We start from the raw sequence: 23410 nt of genomic DNA on the forward strand, positions 1-23410 counted from the left end.
AAACATTATTTTCAACTGAATATATTTTATGTAATGCAAAAAAAGGTTAAAGATATCACATTTGTTAACGTTTAGAAAAACTGTACGAATTGCGCGCCCCTTCTTTAAAAAATATTGGTACGTTCTTTTCAATTGCGCTGCGAGCGTACATTGAGGCACTAGAAGAACGGGAAACCTGATCCGTATAACATGAAGTGGACCAATTTCGGTGGTAATTGATCGGATTATTCTACTTTAAGAAAAGGAAACACCACACTACGGCATAATTTCATTTTTTTTCCCCTTCGAAGAGGAGGATGGTGGCCGGGTAGTCACAACTTCGGACACGCTGCTGTTCCTTGGCACGCGCACTGATCCAGTTGGTGAGGTGAGTGCTACTAGTAGCCCACTGGAGATGGAGAATGATAGGCTACATTGTTGTTATATTGTTGCACATCATAACCACCTGTATGGGATGTGAGAGGGATAGTTGTAGTCTGCAATGTCACAAGTTTTTGGTAAAATTTAAATCCAATAAAGGCTATGGAATAGTGCGTCAACAGCAAGCTTTATGCTTTTTACCTAGGAATCTGACGTAAGCCATTTCAGAGCTACAATATATTCAAAATGTATTCTTTAATTCCTTGTCAAGTGTATGCGCAATAATATGACCGTTGGACACCTATAAGCAAGCCAGCTGTGGTATCTAACGTGGGCTTTCTATAGCAATACAAACATTTAGAATGGAATGAATGAGAATGTGAAGGTAGGGTTAGGCCTTTCTTTAATGCTTCTTTATTACTTAACGACAGTGGCCTACTGATCTGTCACTTCTAGATGAGCACGCCTAGTGTTGCCTTTAGGGCTGATGAAGCAAAGCTTTCAGCTCTGTTCCAATGTGTAATTGCCCCAACACGTGGGCGGCCAAAGGGTACTACGGTACTGAAGGGTACTACGGTACTGTGCCTAACTGATCATCATAATGCTCTATAATAACGGCAATTGTTGATATTCTCCAACAGAATTAGACATATTTAGACCAAGTTGGTAGTTTTCATAAATGCTTGCTCCCTCAGCCCTCTAAACTGGTTTTCATCTGCTTCTCCAAGGTTCTCTGAAAAAAACAGAATGTATAACATTTTGACATCTGTCTCCATGGGGGCGATGAGCAGTTATTTGTGCACTGGGGACCCATAATTATTACAATCTAGCCTGCCTCAGACCTGTCTTGTTTGTCTATCGTGTCAACCTTGGAGGCACAAATGTCAAGATCGAAAATGCAGGAAAAGTTAGCCTGGGGCACCATGATGGCTTATTTGAGCAGCTCAGCTGAATCTGACAAGGCAAGCCAGATCAAAACTGTGATCTTATGAGGCCTGTATACAAGCCTGCTCTGTCTGAAGCCATTGTCTTGAAATGAGATCAGATAGCAGTTTATTTAACTCTTCCTCTGCTGTGTGTGTCACTGGGGGCTGCTGAGGGGAGGATGACTTTTAATGATGACTGGAATGGAATGGTCAATACCATTCCATTTATTCCCTTCCAGCCTTCACAAAGAGCCCGTCCTCTCCAATGAAGGTACCACCAGCCGTGTGTGTGCTTCTCTGTCTATTTACATATCTGGTGTGCTTTCATCATCTCTTTTGTGATGGATAGAAGAAAGAACAGATCTAGGACTAGAAGGGACAATGACCCAGGAGACCAATATCACAGTGCCTGTGTAGTCTGTTGTCAGTTTGGTGTGTGGGTTAGTCGGACAATGACAGAGCTCCCATCTCCCCATGGTGCCACTGCTTTTCAGACACATCTTCTCTCTTGTAGTACAGGAAGTGAAATAACTAACAGTGACACTCCTTTTAGTTTTTTTAGGCATAGTCCTTTCAACAACTACTATTTCACACCTGGCAAACAGTTTGACTGCATCCAGCTGGTCACCTGGAATAATATACATAGAATGAAAGATATGGACAGTAGGCTACATACTTTGTGAAATGACAGACTGGCTCTGGCTGGTTCTTTATCAGTGAAGTGGCTTATTGACCTCTGACCAGTTACAACACCACTCACTCACTCTTCTCAGGACTCACTCCAAGCTCAAGTGACATTTCCGATGCAAGAAAAAAGCATATTCTGTGTATCCCAGGGAATGGAATGGAACAGAGGCTGTTATTGTAATCAGCGAAACCACTTAACCTCATCCTTCCTCTTTCTCTCTCCCTCTTCTTCCTCCTCCTCTGTATCATCAGCCTTCTGGCCCTCTTAAGACGTTTGGAGGTCTTCTTCCATTAAAGTCCCAATGCAGCCATTTCTGGGTAACAATTTAGTACCTTACTGTAATAGATTTTCATTTAAAATGGGCAAAAATAGCTTTTTGGAACTTTCTCAAGGATTAATAATTTTGCTAGGAAGGTCTGGGGGTGGTCTGAATGGGGAGGGGAAAACTGAAATTGGTCTATTAACCAGTTTACCGCATGGTGATGTCACCATGGAAATCCAAAACTCCTGCTAATGCAAACCTCCTGATTTTAAAATACAATCAGGAAATAACACTGATCAAATGTTTTGACACTTTTACAGTGTTAGTTTCATCAGCTGTTGTACAATATGACACAAAACAAAGGAGAAAAAGCTGAAATTTGACTGTACTAGATCTTTAACAGAGAGTGGTGAGTGTCCCTTATAAAAGAGACTGACTATGGGTTACTGCTGCTCCCTCTCACTCTGCCTAGGCCCTGGGTGTGTGGTCCTGTAGCGAGAGATAGAGAGAACCTTAGCTAACACTACCATTCTATACTCCATATTCTAACTGATCTCATTGCGGTGGTGGTCGGCTGGTTTTATAAAAACAAGCTTATGTTTCCATCACTACGTGAGCTCCTGTGTGATGTGATGGAGGCCACATACACCACCACTAAGTGAGCTGCTGTGTAATGTGATGGTGGCCAGCCGGGAAGGTGCTTCATTGCCTTTTACTCGTGTGTGTGTGTGTGTGTGTGTGTGTGTGTGTGTGGAACGAGACAAAGAAAGCTGTAGCTCTCAGTACCATTCCATCAACATGATCCCATTACCTCATACTCCTCCTGTTGTCTGACATGAGGTGGTTATGAAGACCAATATGTTTATTTATTTAACCAGGTAGGCCAGTTGACAAGGTCTCATTTACAACTGCAACCTGGCCAAGATAAAGCAAAGCAGTGCGACATAAACAACAACACAGAGTTACACATAGACAAACGTACAGTGAATAACATAAAATAAATATAATAATCGATGTACAGTGTGTGCAAATGTGCAAGAGTAGGGAGGTAGGCAATAAATAGGCCCTAGTGGTGAAAATAATTACAATTTAGCATTACTACTGGAGTGATAGATGATGATGTGCAAGTAGAGATACTGAGGTGCAAGACGGTAAGTAATAATATGGGGATGAGGTAGTCGAGTGTTCTATTTACAGATTGGCTGTGTACAGGTACAGTGATCGGTAAGCTGCTCTGACAGCTGATGCTTAAAGTTAGAGAGGGAGATAAGACTCCAGCTTCAGAGATTTTTGCAATTCGTTCCAGTCATTGGCAGCAGAGTGAATTCACTGCACTGTGGTGACCAGTTGCTGTAAGGAAGATGATCTGTAGGCCTATGGAGGGGATAGACAGGCTTTGGGGTGTCCTTGTAACAAGATAACATGTTGTTTGTCAGTTGTCACTATGTAGTTCAAAACAGTGCAGTGAATTCACTTCACATTGATGTGAGGCTTCAGCCTTTGGTTTGGTTGCTAGACCACTGTGTGTGTGTGTGTGTGTGTGTGTGTGTGAGAGAGAGCAGTGAAATAAATGCTAGTATTTTATTACTCCTCTGTATTGTATTGAGCAGGCCAGTGACCTAAGAATGGCAACCCAGTCAGTGATTGACTGAAGCTGAAGGTTGTTGACCTTTGCTGTGACCTATGGCAGGGTGGCGTTTCAGAAGGGATGTTTTCATTTTATCCATTGGTAAATGTCAGTCAAGGTTCTCCAGGGGATCTGTGATTTCAATGAGAGTATAACACACACAAATATATATATTACTCACACACACACACACACCAGCACAAGCACAGCAGACAAATAATTATCCTCTATTTGATAGGTACACTGTGGAGGACAGAGTGATTATAGTAAGGGAGGAGTCCTCTGCCTCTCTGGAGAGAAGGATGAGTTGGCTGCTTTGCTCTTTGGGTTAGGCTGACCTTCACCCTCCAGTCCGTCCATCAGTCATCCGTTCGCTCCCCAGCACAAGCATGAGTGTGTGTGTTTTCATGCGTGTGTGTGGCACTCCCCAACAGCCTCTGATGGGCACAGACAGCGGCTGCACAGACAGCGGCTGCACAGACAGCGGCTGCACAGACAGCGGCTGCACAGACAGCGGCTGCACAGACAGCGGCTGCACAGACAGCGGTAACTCAATAGGCTTCCACTGACAGCAGGCAGCACAAACACACACACATTACTCCCGACGTGGAATTCCAAATGAAGGGCCTCCAGTCTGACCTGTCTCTCTGAGGTTGCTCAATGTCAATCCCCCTGCTGCAGCCGTCTCGTGTGTGTGTGTGTGTGTGTGTGTGCGTTTACAGTGTAGTTATCATATCAAACTTTATTTGCCACATGCGCCGAATACAGCAAGGGTAGACTTTACTGTCAAATGCTTACTTACAAGCCCTTAACCAACAGTGCAGTTCAAGAAGAAGAAAATATTTACCAAGTAGGCTAAAATAAAAAGTAACACAATAACGAGGCTATATACAGGGGGCACTGGTACCGAGGTCAGTGTGCAGCGGTACAGGCTAGTTGAGGTAATCTGTACATGTAGGTGGGGGTGAAGTGACTATGCATAGGTAACAAACCACGAGTAGCAGTAGTGTACAAGACGGGGGGGGTGTCAATGTAAATTGTCCGGTGGCGATTTTTTTTTAAATGAATTGTTCAGCAGTCTAATGGCTTGTGGGTAGAAGCTGTTGAGGAGCCTTTCAGTCATAGACTTGGTGCTCCGGTACCACTTGCCGTGTGGTAGCAGAGAAAACAGTCTATAACTTGGGTGACAGGAGTCTCTGACAATATTATGGGCTTTCCTTTGACACCGCCTATTATATAGGTCCTGGATGGCAGGAAGCTTGGCCCCAGTGATGTACTGGGCCGTTCACACTACCCTCTGTAGCGTCTTATGGTCAGATGCTGAGCAGTTGCCATACCAGGCAGTGATGCAACCGGTCAGGATGCTCTCGATGGTGCAGCTGTAGAACCATTTGAGGATCTGGGGCCCCGTGCCAAATCTTTTCAGTCTCCTGAGGGGAAAAAGGTGTTGTCGTGCCCTCTTCACGACTGTCTTGGTATGTTTGGACCATTGTTGGGGATATGGACACCAAGGAACTTGAAGCTCTCGACCCGCTCCACTACAGCCCCGTCGGTGTTAATGGGGGCCTGTTCCGCCCATCTTTTCCTGTAGTCCACGAGCAGCTCCTTTGTCTTGCTCACTTTGAGGGAGAGGTTGTTGTCCTGGCACCACACTGCCAGTTCTCTGACCTCCTTCCTATAGGCCGTCTCATCATTGTTGGTGATCAGGCCTACCACTGTTGTGTCATCAGCAAACTTAATGATGGTTTTGGAGTTGTGTTTGGCCACACAGTTGTGGGTGAGCACGGAATACAGGAGGGGTTTAAGTACACACCCGTGAGGGGCCCCAGTGTTAAGGATCAGCGTGGCAGATGTGTTGTTGCCAACTCTTACCACTTGGGGGTGGCCTGTCAGGAAGTCCAGGATCCAGTTGCAGAGGGAAGTGTTTAGTCCCAGAGTTCTTAGCTTAGTGATGATCTTCGTGGGCACTATGGTGTTGAACGCTGCTGTTTATCGACTACAGCTCAATCTCACAAAGGTGTTCCTCTTGTCCAGGTTTAGAAAGGGCAGTGTGGAGTGCGATTGAGATTGCGTCATCTGTGGATCTGTTGGGGCAGTATGTGAATTGGAGTGGGTCTGGGAGGATGATGTTGATGTGAGCCCTGACCTGCCTTTCAATGAACTTCATGGCTACCGACGTTAGTGCCACGGGGCGTTAATCATTTAGGCAGGTTACCTTCGCTTTATTTGGCACAGGGGACTATGGTGGTCTGCTTGAAGCATGTAGGTATTACAGACTCGGTCAGGGAGAGGTTGAAAATGTCAGTGATGACACTTGACAGTTGGTCCACTCATGCTTTGAGTACACGTACTGGTAATCCGCCTGGACCAGCGGCTTTGTGAATGTTGACCTGTTTAAAGGTTTTGTTCACATCGGCTACCGAGAGCGTTATCACACAGTCATCCAGAACAGCTGGTGCTCTCGTGCATGCTTTTATTTAGATTTTTTATCTCACCTTTATTTAACCAGGTAGGCTAGTTGAGAACAAGTTCTCATTTACAACTGCGACCTGGCCAAGACGAAGCAAATCAGTGCGACAAAAAACAACACAGTTACACATGGGATAAACAAACGTACAGTCAATAACACAAAAGAGAAATCTGTATACAGTGTGTGCAAATGAAGTAAGGAGGTAAGGCAATAAAAAGGCCAATAGTGGCAAAGTAATTACAATTTAGAAAATTAAACTGGAGTGATATGTGCAGATGAGGATGTGCACATAGAAATACTAGTGTGCAAAAGAGCAGAAAAACATATGGGGGTGAGGTAGGTAGTTGGTTGGATGGGCTATTTACAGATGGGCTGTGTACAGCTGCAGCAATCGGTAAGCTGCTCTGACAGCTGATGCTTAAACTTAGTGAGGGAGATATAAGTCTCCAACTTCATTAATTTTTGCAATTCGTTCCAGTCATTGGCAGCAGAGAACTGGAAGGAAGGCTGCCAAAATAGGTGTTGGCTTTGGGGATGAACAGTAAAGTATACCTGCTGGAGCGAGTGCTACGGGTGTTGCTATGGTGACCAGTGAGCTGAGATAAGGCAGAGCTTTACCTAGCGAAGACTTAGATGACCTGGAGCCAGTGGGTTTGGCAACGAATATGTAGCGAGGACCGGCCAACGAGAGCATACAGGTTGCAGTGGTGGGTGGTATATGGGGCTTTGGTGACCAAACGGTTGGCACTGTGATAGACTGCATCCAATTTGCTGAGTAGAGTGTTTGAGGCTATTTTGTCAAGGATCGGTAGGATAGTCAGTTTTTACGAGGGTATGTTTGGTAGCATGAGTGAAGGAGGATTTGTTGCGAAATAGGAAGCCGATTCTAGATTTAATTTTGGATGGGAGATGCTTAATGTGAGGAAGGAGAGTTTCCGGTCATGCTTCAGTGTTGCTTGCCTCGAAGCGAGCATAAAAGGCATTTAGCTCATCTGGTAGGCACTGGGCAGCTCGCGTCTGGGTTTCCCTTTGTAGTCTAATAGTTTTCTAGCCATGCCACATCCGACGAGCGTCAGAGCCAGTGTAGTAGGATTCAATCTTAATCCTGTATTGACACTTTGCTTGTTTGATGGTTCATTTGAGTGCATAGCGGGATTTCTTATAAGCGTCCAGATTAGTCTCCCGCTCCTTGAAAGTGGCAGCTCTAGCCTTTGGCTCAATGCGGATGTTGCTTGTAATCCATGGCTTCTGGTTGGGATATGTACTAGAGGTCGACCGATTAATCGGAATGGCCGATTTAATTATGGCCGATTTCAAGTTTTCATAACAATCTGAAATCTGTATTTTTGGGTGCCGATTTCTGAAAATAAAAAGTTTTTTTATATATAACTAGGCAAGTCAGTTAAGAACACATTCTTATTTTCAATGACTGCCTAGGAACTGTGGGTTAACTGCCTTGTTCAGGGGCAGAACGACAGATTTTCACATTGTCAGCTCAGGGGTTCCAATCTTGCAACCGCACAGTTAACTAGTCCAACGCTCTAACCATTGCACTCCATGAGTAGCCGCCTGTTACGCGAATGCAGTAGAAGCCAAGGTAAATTGCTAGCTAGCATTAAACTTATCTTGTAAAAAACAATCAATCATAATCACTAGTTATAACTACTAATCCAGTTTAGCAGGCAATATTAACCAGGTGAAATTGTGTCATTTCTCTTGCGTTCATTGCACGCAGAGTCAGGGTATATGCAACAGTTTGGGCTGCCTGGCTCATTGCGAACTAATTTGCCAGAATTTTACGTAATTATGACATACATTGAAGGTTGTGCAATGTAACAAGAATATTTAGACTTAGGGATGCCACCTGTTAGATAAAATACCGAATGGTTCCATATTTCACTGAAATAATAAACGTTTTGTTTTCGAAATTATAGTTTCCGGATTCGATCATATTAATGACCAAAGGCTCGTATTTCTTTGTGTTATTATGTTATAATTAAGTCTAATTTGATAGAGCAGTCTGACTGAGCAGCAGCAGGCCCATAATCATTAATTCAAACAGCACTTTCGTGCGTTTTGCCAGCAGCTCTTCGCAAGCACAGCGCTGTTTATGACTTCAAGCCTATCAGCCTAATGGCTGGTGTAACCAATGTGAAATGGTTAGATGGGTGTGCGCTAATACTGTTTCAAACGTCACTCACTTTTAGATTTGGAATAGTTATTCCCCTTGCGCTGCAAGAGCCACAGCTTTTGTGAAGCGATGGGTAACGATGCTTCGAGTGTGGCTGTTTGTGTTCCTGGTTCGAGCCCAGGTAGGGGCGAGGAGGGGGACGGAAGCTATACTGTTACACTGGCAATACTATAGTGCCTATAAGAACATCCAATAGTCAAAGGTATATGAAATACAAATGGTATAGAGAGAAATAGTCCAATAAATACTATGTTAACTACAACCTAAAACCTCTTCCCTTGGAATATTGAAGTCTCATGTTAAAAGGAACCACCAACTTTCATATGTTCTCATGTTCTGAGCAAGGAACTCAAACGTTAGCTTTTTTACATGCCACATATTACTTTCTTCTCCAACACTTTGTTTTTGCATTATTTAAACCAAATTGAACATGTTTCATTATTTATTTGAGGCTAAATTGATTTTATTGATGTTTTATATTAAGTTAAAATAAGTGTTGTCATTATTACAAATTGTTAAAAAATATAAAAAAATGGCCGATTTAATCGGTATCGGCTTTTTTGGTCCCCCAATAATCGGTATCAGCGTTGAAAAATCATAATCGGTCGACCTCTAATACGTACGTACAGTCCCTGTGGGGATGACGTCAACGATGCACTTATTGATGAAGCCGATGACTGAGGTGGTGTATTCCTCAATGCCATTGGATGAATCCCGGAACATATTCCAGTCTGTGTTAGCAAAACAGTCCTGTAGTGTAGCATTCCTGCTTTAGTTTTTGCTTGTAAGCAGGAATCGGGAGGATAGAATTATGGTCAGATTTGCCAAATGGAGGGCGAGGGAGAGCTTTGTACGCATCTCTGTGTGTGGAGTAAAGGTGATCTAGGTTTTTTTTTTTTTACCTGGTTGCACATGTGACATGCTGGTAAAAATTGCTAAAACTGATTTAAATTTGCCTGCATTAAAGTCCCCGGCCACTAGGAGCGCCGCTTCTGGGTGAGCATTTTCTTCTTTGCTTATGGCCTTTATAGAGTTGATTGAGAGCGGTCTTAGTGCCAGCTTCGCTTTGTGGTGGTAAATAGACGGCTATGAAATTCTCTTGGTAGATAGCCTGGTCGACAGCTTTTCATAAGGTACTCTACCTCAGGCGCGCAATACCTCGAGACTTCTTTAATATTAAACATTGTGCACCAGCTGTTATTGACAAATAGACACACACCCCCACCCCTCGTCTTACCAGAGGTAGCATCTCTGTTCTACCGGTGCATGGAAAATCCTGCCAGCTCTATATTGTCTGTTTCTTCGTTCAGCCACATCTCAGTGAAACATAAACTGTTTCAGTTTTTAATGTCCCGGTGGTAGGATAATCTTAATAGTTGGTCATTTCTTTTCTTTTCTAATGATTGCATGTTAGCAAGGAGAAGGGAAGGCATTGGGAGTTTACTGGCTCGCCTCCGGATAACTGGTTCGCCTCCGGATTACTCGCTCGCCTCCGGATTACTCGCTCGCCTCCCCGATCTGCATCCCTTTTCCGCCATCTTTTCTTCACGCAAAACGTGTGGATCTGGGCCTGTTCCAGTGAAAGCAGGATATCCTTCTCGTCGAACTCATTAAAGGTAAACGTTTCTTCCAGTCCACGGTGAGTTATCGCTTTTCTGATGTCCAGAAGTTATTTTCGGTCATGAGACGGTAGCAGCAACATTATGTTCCACAATAAGTAAATAAATAAGTTACACAACACAAAAAAAAATGAAAATTGCACAATTCTTTGGGAGAATGTAAAACATCAGCCATGTTCTTCAGCGCCATCTTGATTTCTGTTAGGATGTCTTTTTTTTTCAGTAAGTACTAAGCCATCAGCCAAAGATCAATAGGACTAGTCCTTTTATAATTCTGAATCTTCAGACAAGACCATGCATATCAAATGGCACGCTATTCCTAATGTAGTCCACTACTTTTGACTAGGGCCCATATGGCTCTGATCAAAAGTGGTGCACTATAAAGGGAGTAATGTGCCATTTGGGACCTGGGATAATGTATAATGATGGAGAATCGAGTGTCGATCTCATTAGATCATTTGTAACCAGTTCTCTAACTCTCCTAAACAGTTTGTCCGACAGACATGGTTTATGTTTACTAGGCAGCAATAATATATTCTGAAGAGCTCATTTCATAGATTGCCTAAGGTAGAGTCTGTTATGTTGGTCTCAGGCACAATGGTGGGTTCAATTTGATTTCAATTGGTACTATTAATTAGGCTTTTATTAATTCGGGCTCGCATTGAGTGACCTGAAGATCCCTTTTGAATCTCTGACAAAAACAGAACAACAATATAGTCAATGTAATAGTCTGTAAGAGGGTGAGTGGGGTGATATTGGTGTGTGTGTGTGTGTCTACAGTCTAGTTGTACCATCAGGATGAGAGAATGTGTGTGTGTCAGTGTAGTTATACCATCAGGATGAGAGAAGAGGTGTGTGTGTGTGTTCTGCTCTTTTGTCTCTGTGCCACTGTCCCTCTTCCAGCCAAGCGCTGTTGTCAGACACTGCCTGCGGGCTATGTCTCTTTCTGTGCGTGTGTGTGTGGCCCTGTCCAGCAAGAGAGAGAAGCACGTGCAGGCCAGATAGAGAGAAGAGATGTGACCCACGGCACAGCGCTGTTTACATGTCTGTTTAGACGAGGGACGGGGGAATGTGGCGAGAGGGGACAGCCTTGTCTTGTACACACTCTTGCAAGAGGCTGTGGGCTAAAATATTGATGTGTAATGGTTGGTTGTTGCTATTGGCACAGGCTGTTGTCACATGTTGGGGACTCCGACTCTCCAAGTCTCTTCTCTCTGTCATCTCTTCTCAAGTCTCAGATTCAGCTCATTGTCGTTGTTGACCCCCTTTTTACTCCATAATGTTCTCAGGGTGGCATTTTCCTCTCCCAATCATACACGCTATGAGTAAATGCACCAGACTGTTTTCAATAAACGGCGAGTTGATACTGCAGCTCGCAATTGCATTAAGTGTAATATGAGTTTTGTCTCTGTCATCTCCACTAACCGTTAGTGCAATAGTTTAACTATCTCATTAGGCTTGAGCCATGTCAACCTTTGCCACATCGTTGATCAAATCGGTCAACGAAACGCAGCGAAAGTATTTGAAAGAAAACAAATAGTATAAGCCCCATGTTATGGAGCGGGGCCAGACTGGCTCATAACCCTCTGGAAATATGCTAATGAGTCTGAATGACCATGGATGCAGCGCTGTGATTGACCCTCTGGAAAGGAGCACAATGGATTGCTTGTTTGGTGATCACGAGGGCACTCTGCTCCCACACGCACACTCTTTCTGCTTCATTTGTCATGTTTTTGACCGTTTTGTTTTTATGGGTTAGAACACACTTTGAGCCCCAGAGTTAATCATTGTTAATCATTGTTAACTTCTGACGTCTCTAAGAAGAAAGACTTTATGGTTTCATGATAAGGGCCTCTTGAACCTGATCACCAGTGTTCACAAGGAAGGAAATATAATGCTACATGGGATGATTGACCTATAATAACCAAGATATGGCATCTGGTCTGTCCCAGGCGAAAAAAATCCGTCTTTATCTAGTTATCTGATGTCTTTTCAACCAGGACTAGGTTACAACCTGACAATTAACTAGTTATGACATTTTATTACCAATTTTGCCTTCTGGATATTGATGGGATAAAGAACAGGAGTAGCAGATTGATTCTCACTCCAAACAACTTGTTCTTAAAGTGGACACTTCAGTGTAGCACCTTTTTCTGAGGGCACACTTGTTGAACGTGTAGCTAGAGGTGGCTCATCTAGGTGGGTGGTAGCCTGAGGCACAACCAGGTAGCTAGAATTACAGTCACATTCAGCCTTTAAGATTTCCTGTGAGAGAGAGCCACCAAATGCAAGTCTCCTCTGATTAGTCTTTGTCTGAGAACTTAGCTTGTGAAACATGAGAGAGGCGAGATGCTGTGTAAACGTTCTGGGGATCAGTGGCGAGCGAGAGGTCTACTGGGACGTGTGAGGCTGGGGGCGTGTGATCGAGCTGTCTCACTGGATCGGTCTACCTCTCTTTTGCCATCTTCTCTTCCTCTACTCTCCTCCTCATGGCTTTCTCTCTCTTCCTTTCCTCTCTTTCTCTCTGTGAAGGCACTGAAAGATGCCATATTGATTGGGCTTCACCCAACCGACTGTAAAAAATAATGACCCATGAATCCCCTGAAACAGGACAACCAGTCAGTGTAAACAGAATGTCAAGAATATCTCTATCCTTCTCGCTCTCATTATCACTCTTTCATTGTCTCTCCCTCCTTTTGCGCTCCTTCACTTGCTCGCTCTCACCCCCCCATCCTATGGAGAGGCTGATTGCAATGCTGCTGTTACCATGGCAGCCAGTGGAACACATTAAGCTTTATAATAACACACAGAGTGGCGAAAGGGAAGAAAATAATCAAGAGCATGAGGAGGAAACTATAAATAGAGAGAGCAGTAATCCCTAGCATCATTTATTAAACTGTAACTTCAGATGGCTGTGTTGGCTTTGTAACACATCATTTCCCTTGCAGCTAGTACAGTATACACACTGTCCCTTCCCAGAGTCCCCTATCAAGTCAGTCAGTTTTAACGAGGGCTGATTCCAGTAATGTAGGATAGCTGCTATGGTGTTAGTGACCTCATTCAGATATCCTGAGCTCCACTCTCATATTTAAGGATGAATAATGACACACGCCCAGTCATCTAGGGACAGTCAGACTGAGATGTGGCCCACGGGTGACTTTGTATTTTTTTGTTGTTTATTACTGGATCAGAAATGTATGAAATCCAAAGCTCTGACAACGCCGTTCATTTCAGATTCTATTTTGTGTCTCAAAATGACTTATGGCAGTGTTTCAATGAATGGTGTCAAGCTCAGGAGATCCAATGATTAATCATAAAAGATCGATCTCGGGGATATTAACCAGATATTTTTTTTTAAAGTATACTGAACAAAAATATAAATGGAACATGCAACAATTTCAAAAATGTTATGCGTTACAGTTCATATAAGGAAATCAGTCATTTGAAATAAATTAGGCCCGACTCTATGGATTTCACATGACTGGGCAGGGGTGCAGCCATGGGTGGGTTTTGTTTGTTCATATGTTCCTCTTTCTGTTGCAGTTGTAAAGGAGAACTTGTTCTCAACTGGCCTACCTGGTTAAATAAATTGCGTTGTTTGTAACTTATTTTTGTACTTATTTTGTACATAATGTTGCCGCTACCGTCTCCTCTTATGCCCGAAAATAACTTCTAGACATCAGGACTCCGATTACTCACCAAAGACTAGCAGAATCCTTTTTTTCCTTTCACGACTCTGACGAGCCCGACGCGAAGGATATACTGCTTCTTCGGGAACAAGCCCCTATCCCCGTGTTCTGCGCAGAGAAAGAGGAGCCGAAGGGCGGGCTGCCTTCTGAGAATTAGTGAGCGAGTGATGGAATAAACAGACTTCCCTCCATTCTGCTAGCAAACGTGCAATCTTTGGAGAATAAAATTGGAGAGTTAAGCGGAAGATTAAACTACCAACGGGCCATTAAAAACTGGAACATCTTATGCTTCACAAAGTCGTGGCTGAACGACGACAATATCAACATACATACAGGTGGCTGGTTATACGATCTACCGGCAGGATAGAACAGCGGCGTCTGGTAAGATAAGGGGCGGCAGACGATGTATTTTTGTAAACAAGAGCTAGTGCACAATATCTCAGGAAGTCTCTAGCTATTACTCGCCTGAGGTAGAGTATCATGATAAGCTGTAGACCACACTAGCTGTTTACGTACCACCACAGTCAGAGACTGGAATTAAGACAGCATTTGAATGAGCTGTATTCCCCCAAAAGAAAACGCCCACCCAGAGGCGGCGCTCCTAGTAGCTGGGGACTTTAATACAGGGAAACTTACATCTGTTTTACTAAATTTCTCTCAGTATGTCAAATGTGCAACCAGAGGGAAAACCACTCTGGACCACCTAGACTCCACACACAGAGATGCATACAAAGCTCTCCATCGCCCTCCATTTAGCAAATCTGACCATAATTCCTGATTTCTGCTTACAAGCAAAAATTAAAGCAGGAAGCACCAGTGACTAGATCAATAAAGTGGTCAGATGAGGTAGATGATAAGCTCCAGGACTGTTTTGCTAGCACAGACTGGAATATGTTCCAGGATTCCTCCGATGACATTGAGGAGTACACCCCATCAGTCATAGGCTTCATCAATAAATGCATCGATGACGTCGTCCCCACAGTGACGTACATATATACCCCAACCAGAAGCCATGGATTACAGGCAGCATCCGCAATGAGCTAAAGGGTAGAGCTGCCGCTTTCAAGGAGCGGGACTAACCCAGAAGCTTAAGAAATCCTGCTATGCCCTCCGACGAACCACCAAACAGGCAAAGCGTCAATACAGGACTAAGATCGGATTGTACTACACCGGCTCTGGCATTCGTCGGATGTGGCAGGGCTTGCAAACTATTACAGACTACAAAGCGAAGCACAGCCAAGAGCTGCCCAGTGACACAAGCCTAACAGACGAGCTAAACTACTTCTATGCTCGTTTCGAGGCAAATAACACTGAAAAATGCATGAGAGCACCAGCTGGTCCAAAAGACTGATCATGCTCTCCGCAGCCGGCGTGAGTAAGTCCTTTTAAACGGGTCAACATTTACAGGGCAAGACGGATTACAAGGACATGAACTGCAAGCATGCACTGACCAACTGGCAAGTGTCTTCACTGACATTTTCAGCATCTCCCTATCTGAGTCTGTAATACCAACATGTTTTAAGCAGACCACCGTAGTGCCTGTGCCCAAGAACACTAAGGTAACCTGCCTAAATGACAATTGACCCGTAGCACTCACGTCTATAGCCATGAAGTGCTTTGAAAGGCTGGTCATGGCTCACATCAACACCATCATACCAGACCCACCCTAGACCCACTCCAATTTGCATATTTCACCAACATATCCACAGATGATGCAATCTCTATTGCACTCCACACTGCCTTTTTCTACCTGGACAAAAGGAACACCTATGTGAGAATGCTATTTTTTTTATTTGATTTGATTTATTCATTGACTACAGCTCAGCATTCAACAACATAGCTTATTGATGAGCTTTGAGGACACTAAGGACCCTGGGACTAAACACCTCCCTCTACAACTGGATCCTGGACTTCCTGACGGGCCACCCCCAGGTGGTAAGGGTAGGTGACAACACTTTTGCCATGCTGATCCTCAACACAGGGGCCCCTCAGAGGTGCGTGCTCAGTCCCCTCCTGTACTCCTTGTTCACTCATGAATGCACGGCCAGGCACAACACCATCATTACATTTGCCGATGACACAACAGTGGTAGGCCTGATCACCGACAACGACGAGACCGCCTATAGGGAGAAGGTCAGAGACCTGGCCGTGTGGTGCCAGGATGACAACCTCCCCCTCAATGTGATCAAGACAAAGGAGATGATTGTGGACTACAGGAAAAAGAGGATGAGCACACCCCCATTCTCATCGATGGGGCTGTAGTGGAGCAGGTTGAGAGCTTCAAGTTCCTTGGTGTCCACATCACCAACAAACTAACATGGTCCAAGCACACCAAGACCGTTGTGAAGCGGGAACGACAAAACCTATTCCCCCTCAGGAGACTGAAAAGATTTGGCATGGGTCCTCATCCTCAAACGGTTCTACAGCTGCACCATCGGGAGCATCCTGCCTGGTATGGCAAATGCTCAGCCTCCGACCGAAAGGTACTACAGAAGGTAGTGCGTACAGCCCAATACATCACTGGGGCCAAGCTTTCTTCCATCCAGGACCTCTATACCAGGCGGTGTAAGAGGAAGGCTCTAAAAATGGTCAGACTCAAGCCACCCTAGTCATAGACAGTTCTCTCTGCTACCGCACGACAAGCAGTACCGGAGTGCCAAGTCTAGGTCCAAGAGGCTTCTAAACAGCTTCTACCCCCAAGCTATAAGACTCCTGAACATCTAGTCAAATGGCTACCCAGACTATTTGCATTGCCCCCCCCTCCCCCTATTTACACCACTGCTAGTCTCTATTGTCATATATGCATAGTCACTTTAACACTACCTGCATGTACAGTTGAAGTCGGAAGTTTACCTACACCTTAGCCAACTACATTTAAACTCAGTTTTGAACAATTCCTGACGTTTAATCCTAGTAAAATGCCCTGTTTTAGGTCAGCTAGGATCACCACTTTATTTTAAGAATGTGAAATGTCAGAATAATAGTAGTGATTTATTTCAGCTTGTATTTCTTTCATCACATTCCCAGTGGGTCAGAAGTTTACATACACTCACTTAGTATTTGGTAGCATTGCCTTTTAAATTGTTTAACTTGGGTTAAATGTTTCGGGTAGCCTTCCACAAGCTTCCCACAATAAGTTGGGTGAATTTTGGCCCATTACTCCTGACAGAGCTTGTGTACCTGAGTCAAGTTTGTAGGCCTCCTTGCTCGCACACGCTTTTTCAGTTCTGCCCACAAATTCTCTATGTGATTGAGGTCAGGGCCACTCCAATACCTTGACTTTGTTGTCGTTAAGCCATTTTTCCACAACTTTGGAAGTATGCTTGGGGTCATTGTCCATTTGGAAGACCCATTTGCGACCAAGCTTTAACTTCCTGACTGATGTCTTGATGTTGCTTCAATATATCCACATAATTTTCTTTCCTCTTGATGCCATCTATTTTGTGAAGTGCACCAGTCCCTCCTGCAGCAAAGCACCCCCACAGCATTATGCTGTGCTTCAACCGTGCTTCACGGTTGTTATTGTGTTCTTTGGCTTGCAAGCCTCCCCCTTTTTCCTCCAAACATAACCATGGTCATTATGGCCAAACAGTTCTATTTTTGTTTCATCAGACCAGAGGACATTTCTCCACGAGAGTACTATCTTTGTCCCCATGTGCAGTTGCAAACCGTAGTCTGGCTTTTTTTATGCCGGTTTTGGGGGCAGTGGCTTCTTCCTTTCTGAGTAGCCTTTCAGGTTATGTTGATATAGGACTCTTTTTACTGTGGATGTAGATACTTTTGTACATGTTTCTTCCAGCATCTTCACAAGATCATTTGCTGTTGTTCTGGGATTGACTTGCACTTTTCGCACCAAAGTACGTTCATCTCTAGGAGACGGAACGCATCTCATTCCTGAGCGGTATGACGCCTTTGTGGTCCCATGGTGTTTATACTTGCGTAGTATTGTTTGTACTGATTAATGTGGTACCTTCAGGCATTTGTAAATTGCTCCCAAGGATGAGCCAGACTTGTGGAGGTCTACAATAATTTTTCTGAGGTCTTGGCTGATTTCTTTTGATTTTCCCATGATGTCAAGCAAAGAGGCACTGAGTTTAAAGGTAGGCCTTGAAATACATCCACAGGTACACCTCCAATAGGCTAATTGACATCATTTTCTGGAATTTCCCAAGCTGTTTAAAGGCACAGTCAACTTAGTGTATGTAAACTTCTGACCCACTGGAATTGTGATGCAGCGAAATAATCTGTCTGGAAACAATTGTTGGAAAGATTACTTGTGTCATGCACAAAGTCGATGTCCTAATCGACTTGCCAAAACTATAGTTTGTTAACAAGAAATTTGTGGAGTGGTTGAAAAACAAGGTTTAATGACACCATCCTAAGTGTATGTAAACTTCTGACTTCAACTGTACTTACTACCTCAACTAACCGGTGCCTGGTTAGACATGCAGTTAGTTAAAGGCCCTGTGAGTAATTGGCACCATTTATTATCACTTACTTTTAAATGTAGTGTATCCAGGTTTTTGGATCTACATTAAGGAAGGGAAGTGAGCCCTACTAACTCTATGTCAGAAGCCTATTGAGCTCTCTATGCTTAGCAGTGTTGTAACAACCCTTGCCCTCTGACGATTTGAATGAAGAGTTCTTTTACCAAATCTAATTTTATTGGTCACATACACATTTAGCAGTTGTTATTGCAGGTTTAGCAAAATGCTTGTATATTACCTGGCTTTAGTATTGTCTTCTACACAGTACACACCACAGATATTGTCTGACGAAACAATCCTATTTATTATATAGGTCACCATTTCTATACAAAATGATCCCTCCCAAACAAGACCTAGTGGGGTCATTATTCTAAGCCTCCACTGCAGATGCTGTGCATTCAGAAGTGTTCCATTTGCTAGACAAGAAATGTGATGTTATTTTTATTTTTTATACAGCGACGTATAGATCAAAACATAATATATTCCTTTTCAACTGTCGTTGATTGCTGTGGATTGTGGTATTACACATATCTGAAGCAGCCAGCACTGGATAACACAAACATCTCCTGGATAACAGTAGACCTGTTTCCTGTCTGTCTCAGCCAGCCAACCCTGGATAACACATTCTGTACTTTTCTGGAGACCATCAGACTTGTTTGGAGTGTGTCTGTTTGTCAGCCTTCCCCATTGCATGATGGTCCTGCTTGGCCCTGATTAGTCCTGTTGTCTCCTGCCTGCTTGTAATGCGTCTTATGATTTCAGCAGGCTGACCGTGTCAGGCCACTCCTGTAAAGTATATAGCCATGAAGGCAGCTGTAGACCTGCCCATGCTAATTACAGCTTGTCTTCTCTGCTTCTGGAGGCTGGAAGGGCCACACAAAGAGAAGCTCTGACATGTGAAGGCCTGAGAGGGGAAGAGGAAGAAACTGTCCTCCTGCCTTACTAGACGCCTACACACACACTTAACGGTCTGGAGACAGAGGGCAGAGCTTAGCACACACACAGCCACACAGCCACACATTCATATCCACTCCCTAAGGTCTCTGTAGGGGGTGCCAATTGAAAAGCCTGGGAATGTGATGTGTTATCGTACCCTACAGAAGGGCCTGGGGTGAGATGTCTAGTATCCTATTGAATGTAAAGCAATTTCAGTTGGAGAAAAATGCTAATTAGAAATTTATTATCGTTTTTCTGGCCTATTTTCACTATGAAATAGGACAGGGTCGAAACAGAGAAATGGAGACTGGAGGGAGAGATTCTATATGAGATTGTGGAGAGAGACAAGGACAGGATGAGTGGGAGTGATTTACAAGTGGATGAGCAGAGAGAGAGAAAGGGTGAGGGTAAGCAGTGTGAATTGAGCGATAACAACTGTTACAAAGGGCCATCGTGTGCATGCACACATCTCCTTACCCATGTCAGAACACTCATTATGTTGACATGGTATGAGGACTTACCCGACACCAGTCAACATGTGACCAGCGAGGAGGTGTGTTTGTGTGGGTGATTGCATGAAAGGGTTTTGTGACACCAGGACACAGCGACTATGATGACGTCATATTGAAACTAGGCCACGACAAACCAGTGATGGATAGGAGAAGGAACCATTAGGCTCACGCTAGTGCTCAGAGCTAACAGATGGCCAACCTGTGGCCCCTGTCCTTCAATGTGTGTGTGTGTGTGTGTGGCACCTCTATGGTTGTGGAGACAGGGATTGTACTGAAGAAGACTGGGTTATTTCAAGAGAGCTGAATACTGGGAAAGAGAAGAGGGAATGGTTCATTTGCTTGCCAGAGGTGGTTTTTCACCCGTTGCCATAGAAACAGCAGCTCAATGTGTGTGAGTGTATTTGTGTATAAATGCATGTGCACATTGTGCAGTTTTTTTTCTTCCTATCGCTGTGTGTGTCAGGGTTGGGCTCAATTCAGAATTGAATTCTTGACTTTTTTCTAATTTCATTTTGAAGTAGTAAACAGGATACAGAATTGCAATTCTAATTGAAAGGAAATTGAATTCAGTGAAATTCAATTAAAATTATTTCTATATTAGGTGTTGTCTATACAAACAGTTTATTAGGTACACCCATCTAGTACCAGGTCTGAACCCCCCCTCCCCCCTTTGCCTCCAGGGCAGCTTGAATTCTTCGGAGTATGGAAAGGTTGCTCAATTGGTATCAAGGGACCTAATGTGTTCCAGGAAAACATCCCCACACCATTACGCCACCAACCTGTACTATTGACACTATTTAGAATTAGGCCATGGGCTCATGCTGCTTACGCCAAATTCTGACTCTGCCATCAGCATGACGCAACAGGAACTGGAATTCATCGGACCAGGATGTCTTTCCACTGTCCAGTGTTGCTGATTGCATGCCCACTGGGAGCCGCTTCTTCTTGTTTTTAGCTGAATGGAACCAGGTGTGGTCGTCTGCTGCAATAGCCTATCCGTGTCAAGGACCGACGAGTTGTGCGTTCCGAGATGCCGTTCTGCACCCCACTGTTGTACTGCGTCGTTGTTTGCCTGTTAGCTTGCATGATTTTTGCCATTCTCCTTCGACCTCTCATCAACGAGCTGTTTTCACCCACAGGACTGAGGCTGACTGGATGTTGTGTTTGTTGCACCATTCTTAGTAACCCCTAGACACTGTCATGCATAAAAAGTCCAGGACGTTTCTGACATACTGGAACCGGCGCGCCTGGCACAGATGATCATACCATCCTCAAATTCGCTTAGGTCGCTAGTATTGCCCATTCTAACGTTCAATAGAACAGCAAGCCAAGTCCACGTGACTCACGTGCCTGTAGGAGCTAACCATTTTTGTGAACGGGTGGTGTACCTAATAAAAAGTGTACATCTTGAACATAAAATATATATATATATATATATATATAACTAGGAAAGTCAGTTAAAAACAACCTCTTATTTTCAATCACAGCCTAGTTCAGGGGCAGAACAACAGATTTTTAACTTGCAGCTCAGGGATTTCGATCTTGCAACCCCAACACTCTAACCACTAGGCTACCTGCCGACCCGTATATATTGTGTGTATATAAACGGGGCGTGTATATTTTACATGTATATGTATAAGCAATAGATTTTCAGGACAAACTCTCTTAAAATTTAATGATCATGGAAAACAAAACCTGTATGCAAATATTCAAAGTTATTATATTTAATTAATTACCTAGATTTTGTTCAATGGGGGGAATACTACAGTTCCCAGAATACATTAGTTCAACTCAAGTTGACCCTGAGGCCTTCAGAAATAGGCTAAACAAATGAAATGGTTGAAAATATAATGGTATATTCTAAGCACTAAAGTTAAGAGTATATTAACATAGTTTCCAGAGAAAAGGGATATATTCTTTGGTATCTGGAAGTGTCACCTGTCAGATTCAATTAAACGTATGTTCTATGACTGAGTGTAACTTGTTTGAATTGCACAGAATTAAATTCTTCCTGACACTTGAATTCAAATTCTACGTCCTGTGGTGTGGCCAATTTAGAATTTCGACTCATGAGTTGAGTGGAAGTCAATTCTGAATTGAGCCCAACCCTGGTGTTTAGCTGTGTCCACCCCCGCAATAGCATGAGACCGGGGATGTAATTCTGCCTGTCACTTATGTAGCTTAGAGAATGCAAAACAGACTCCCCAACTACAGTGGTCACCATGAGAGCAGGCAGGCAGCCAGCCAGCCAGTATGTACAAAGAGGAGAAAGCTATTGTTTCCAGCCATGTCCCAGATGAAACTGACAAACGGATGACGTCCATCTGAGCTGCATGTCTGATGAAAACAGCCCTGTGCTAGCTGAGGTGGAACATTAGAAGATAAATGTCCTATTAGATGTGGTACCTGTTTTTTGGGGGGGAGGGACAAAAATTGAAATGCTTTAACGGTGCAAAAAAACAAGTGAGAAATCTGAGGTCTTTGCAATATTACAAGGACTCCCTCCTGTGGACAAAAACGGCACTAGAAAATAGTGCATCCTGAAGAGTAGATATTTTTGGTGTGACTATTTCTTTACCCTCTTTATGTCTCTCTCTCCCTTCATTCCCCCTCTCCCAGGCAGCAGTAGCAGGGTTCTGATCCTGAGGAGATGACGGAGGTGGTAGAGCCCAAGCTGGACTTTGCATCCTCGGGTCGCTCGGGGAGAAGGAATGCCCTACCTGACATCCTGGGTTCACCGGCTGGGGTCAACCCCACTGACCTGCAACTCAAATTGTCCGAGCTCCACCTCACAGGTGGGTTAGCTTAACCTGTTTTTTTTGTGTTCTGTGTTTCTCTCGGTCTCTGTGTCTAATTTAGTAGATAGTAGGCCTAAAACAAAATTATTTGCCCAGGGTTCCAGGTTTTGTTCACAAAATAGGATTTTAACCCCATGGGTCTTTCCTGGTGAAATTAGGTGGAAAATGCTAACTAACTGCAGTCCTGTTGGTTTGTCTCTCTGTCTAGATGGTCTGGGAGAAGCCCAGTCTCCCACGGCAGAGGAGGCCCCACTCCCTACAGAGAGCTCTGAGAGGAATGAGGGATCATAAGGCTGTCTGGGGGGAGGCCCCTAACTAGCCCCGATGTTTACCTCCGGTGAAGCTGATGAGAACTGGAGAAGAGGGATGGATGGATGGGTAGAACAATACAGAAGGACTGATGAAGGAGAGTGATGGGCCTGTTTTGAACAGCAGCTGAGCTGCAGAGAGAAGGATGATGATTGAGACCATTCCCTGTCCATCTTATCACCCAATCTGAAAAGACTCTTAAGAAAAGTGTTGGTGTGTGTGGGTGGAAAGATCACCTCTACTCTAACACACTGCCATGAGAAACAATGGATGTATGCTGATTATATACTGTTGTACACTACACATTTTTATGATTCGATCAAGACTCAAAACATTCAGCAACGGAGAAGTCACAAGTGAAAAAATAAAAAATGTACAATATCCTACTGGTGTCTGTTAATTGGCCACTGATTCAACACAGCCAATCATGTGGGACGATGGGCGGATCCTAGTGGCCAATAGTGGTTCAGAGCTTTCTGATTGATCTGGAAGAGAAAGTAATGATGTATTATAATGTACTGGATGTGTATGAAAAA

General features: G+C 43.9%; 1 protein-coding gene across 1 annotated transcript; it reads left to right on the forward strand.

The window, feature by feature from the left end:
- The first annotated feature begins 114 nt into the window (after positions 1 to 114).
- LOC112229641 (cAMP-dependent protein kinase inhibitor alpha-like) lies at positions 115 to 23258 on the forward strand. The gene is made up of 3 exons (XM_042310549.1): positions 115 to 367; positions 22387 to 22562; positions 22774 to 23258. The coding sequence occupies exons 2-3, from the start codon at positions 22418 to 22420 to the stop codon at positions 22854 to 22856; spliced, it is 228 nt and encodes a 75-aa protein (XP_042166483.1). The 5' UTR covers positions 115 to 367; positions 22387 to 22417; the 3' UTR covers positions 22857 to 23258.
- Positions 23259 to 23410: the final 152 nt, after the last annotated feature.

Source organism: Oncorhynchus tshawytscha, linkage group LG31, assembly GCF_018296145.1.
Source record: "Oncorhynchus tshawytscha isolate Ot180627B linkage group LG31, Otsh_v2.0, whole genome shotgun sequence".
In the NCBI taxonomy this organism is placed as follows: domain Eukaryota; kingdom Metazoa; phylum Chordata; class Actinopteri; order Salmoniformes; family Salmonidae; genus Oncorhynchus; species Oncorhynchus tshawytscha.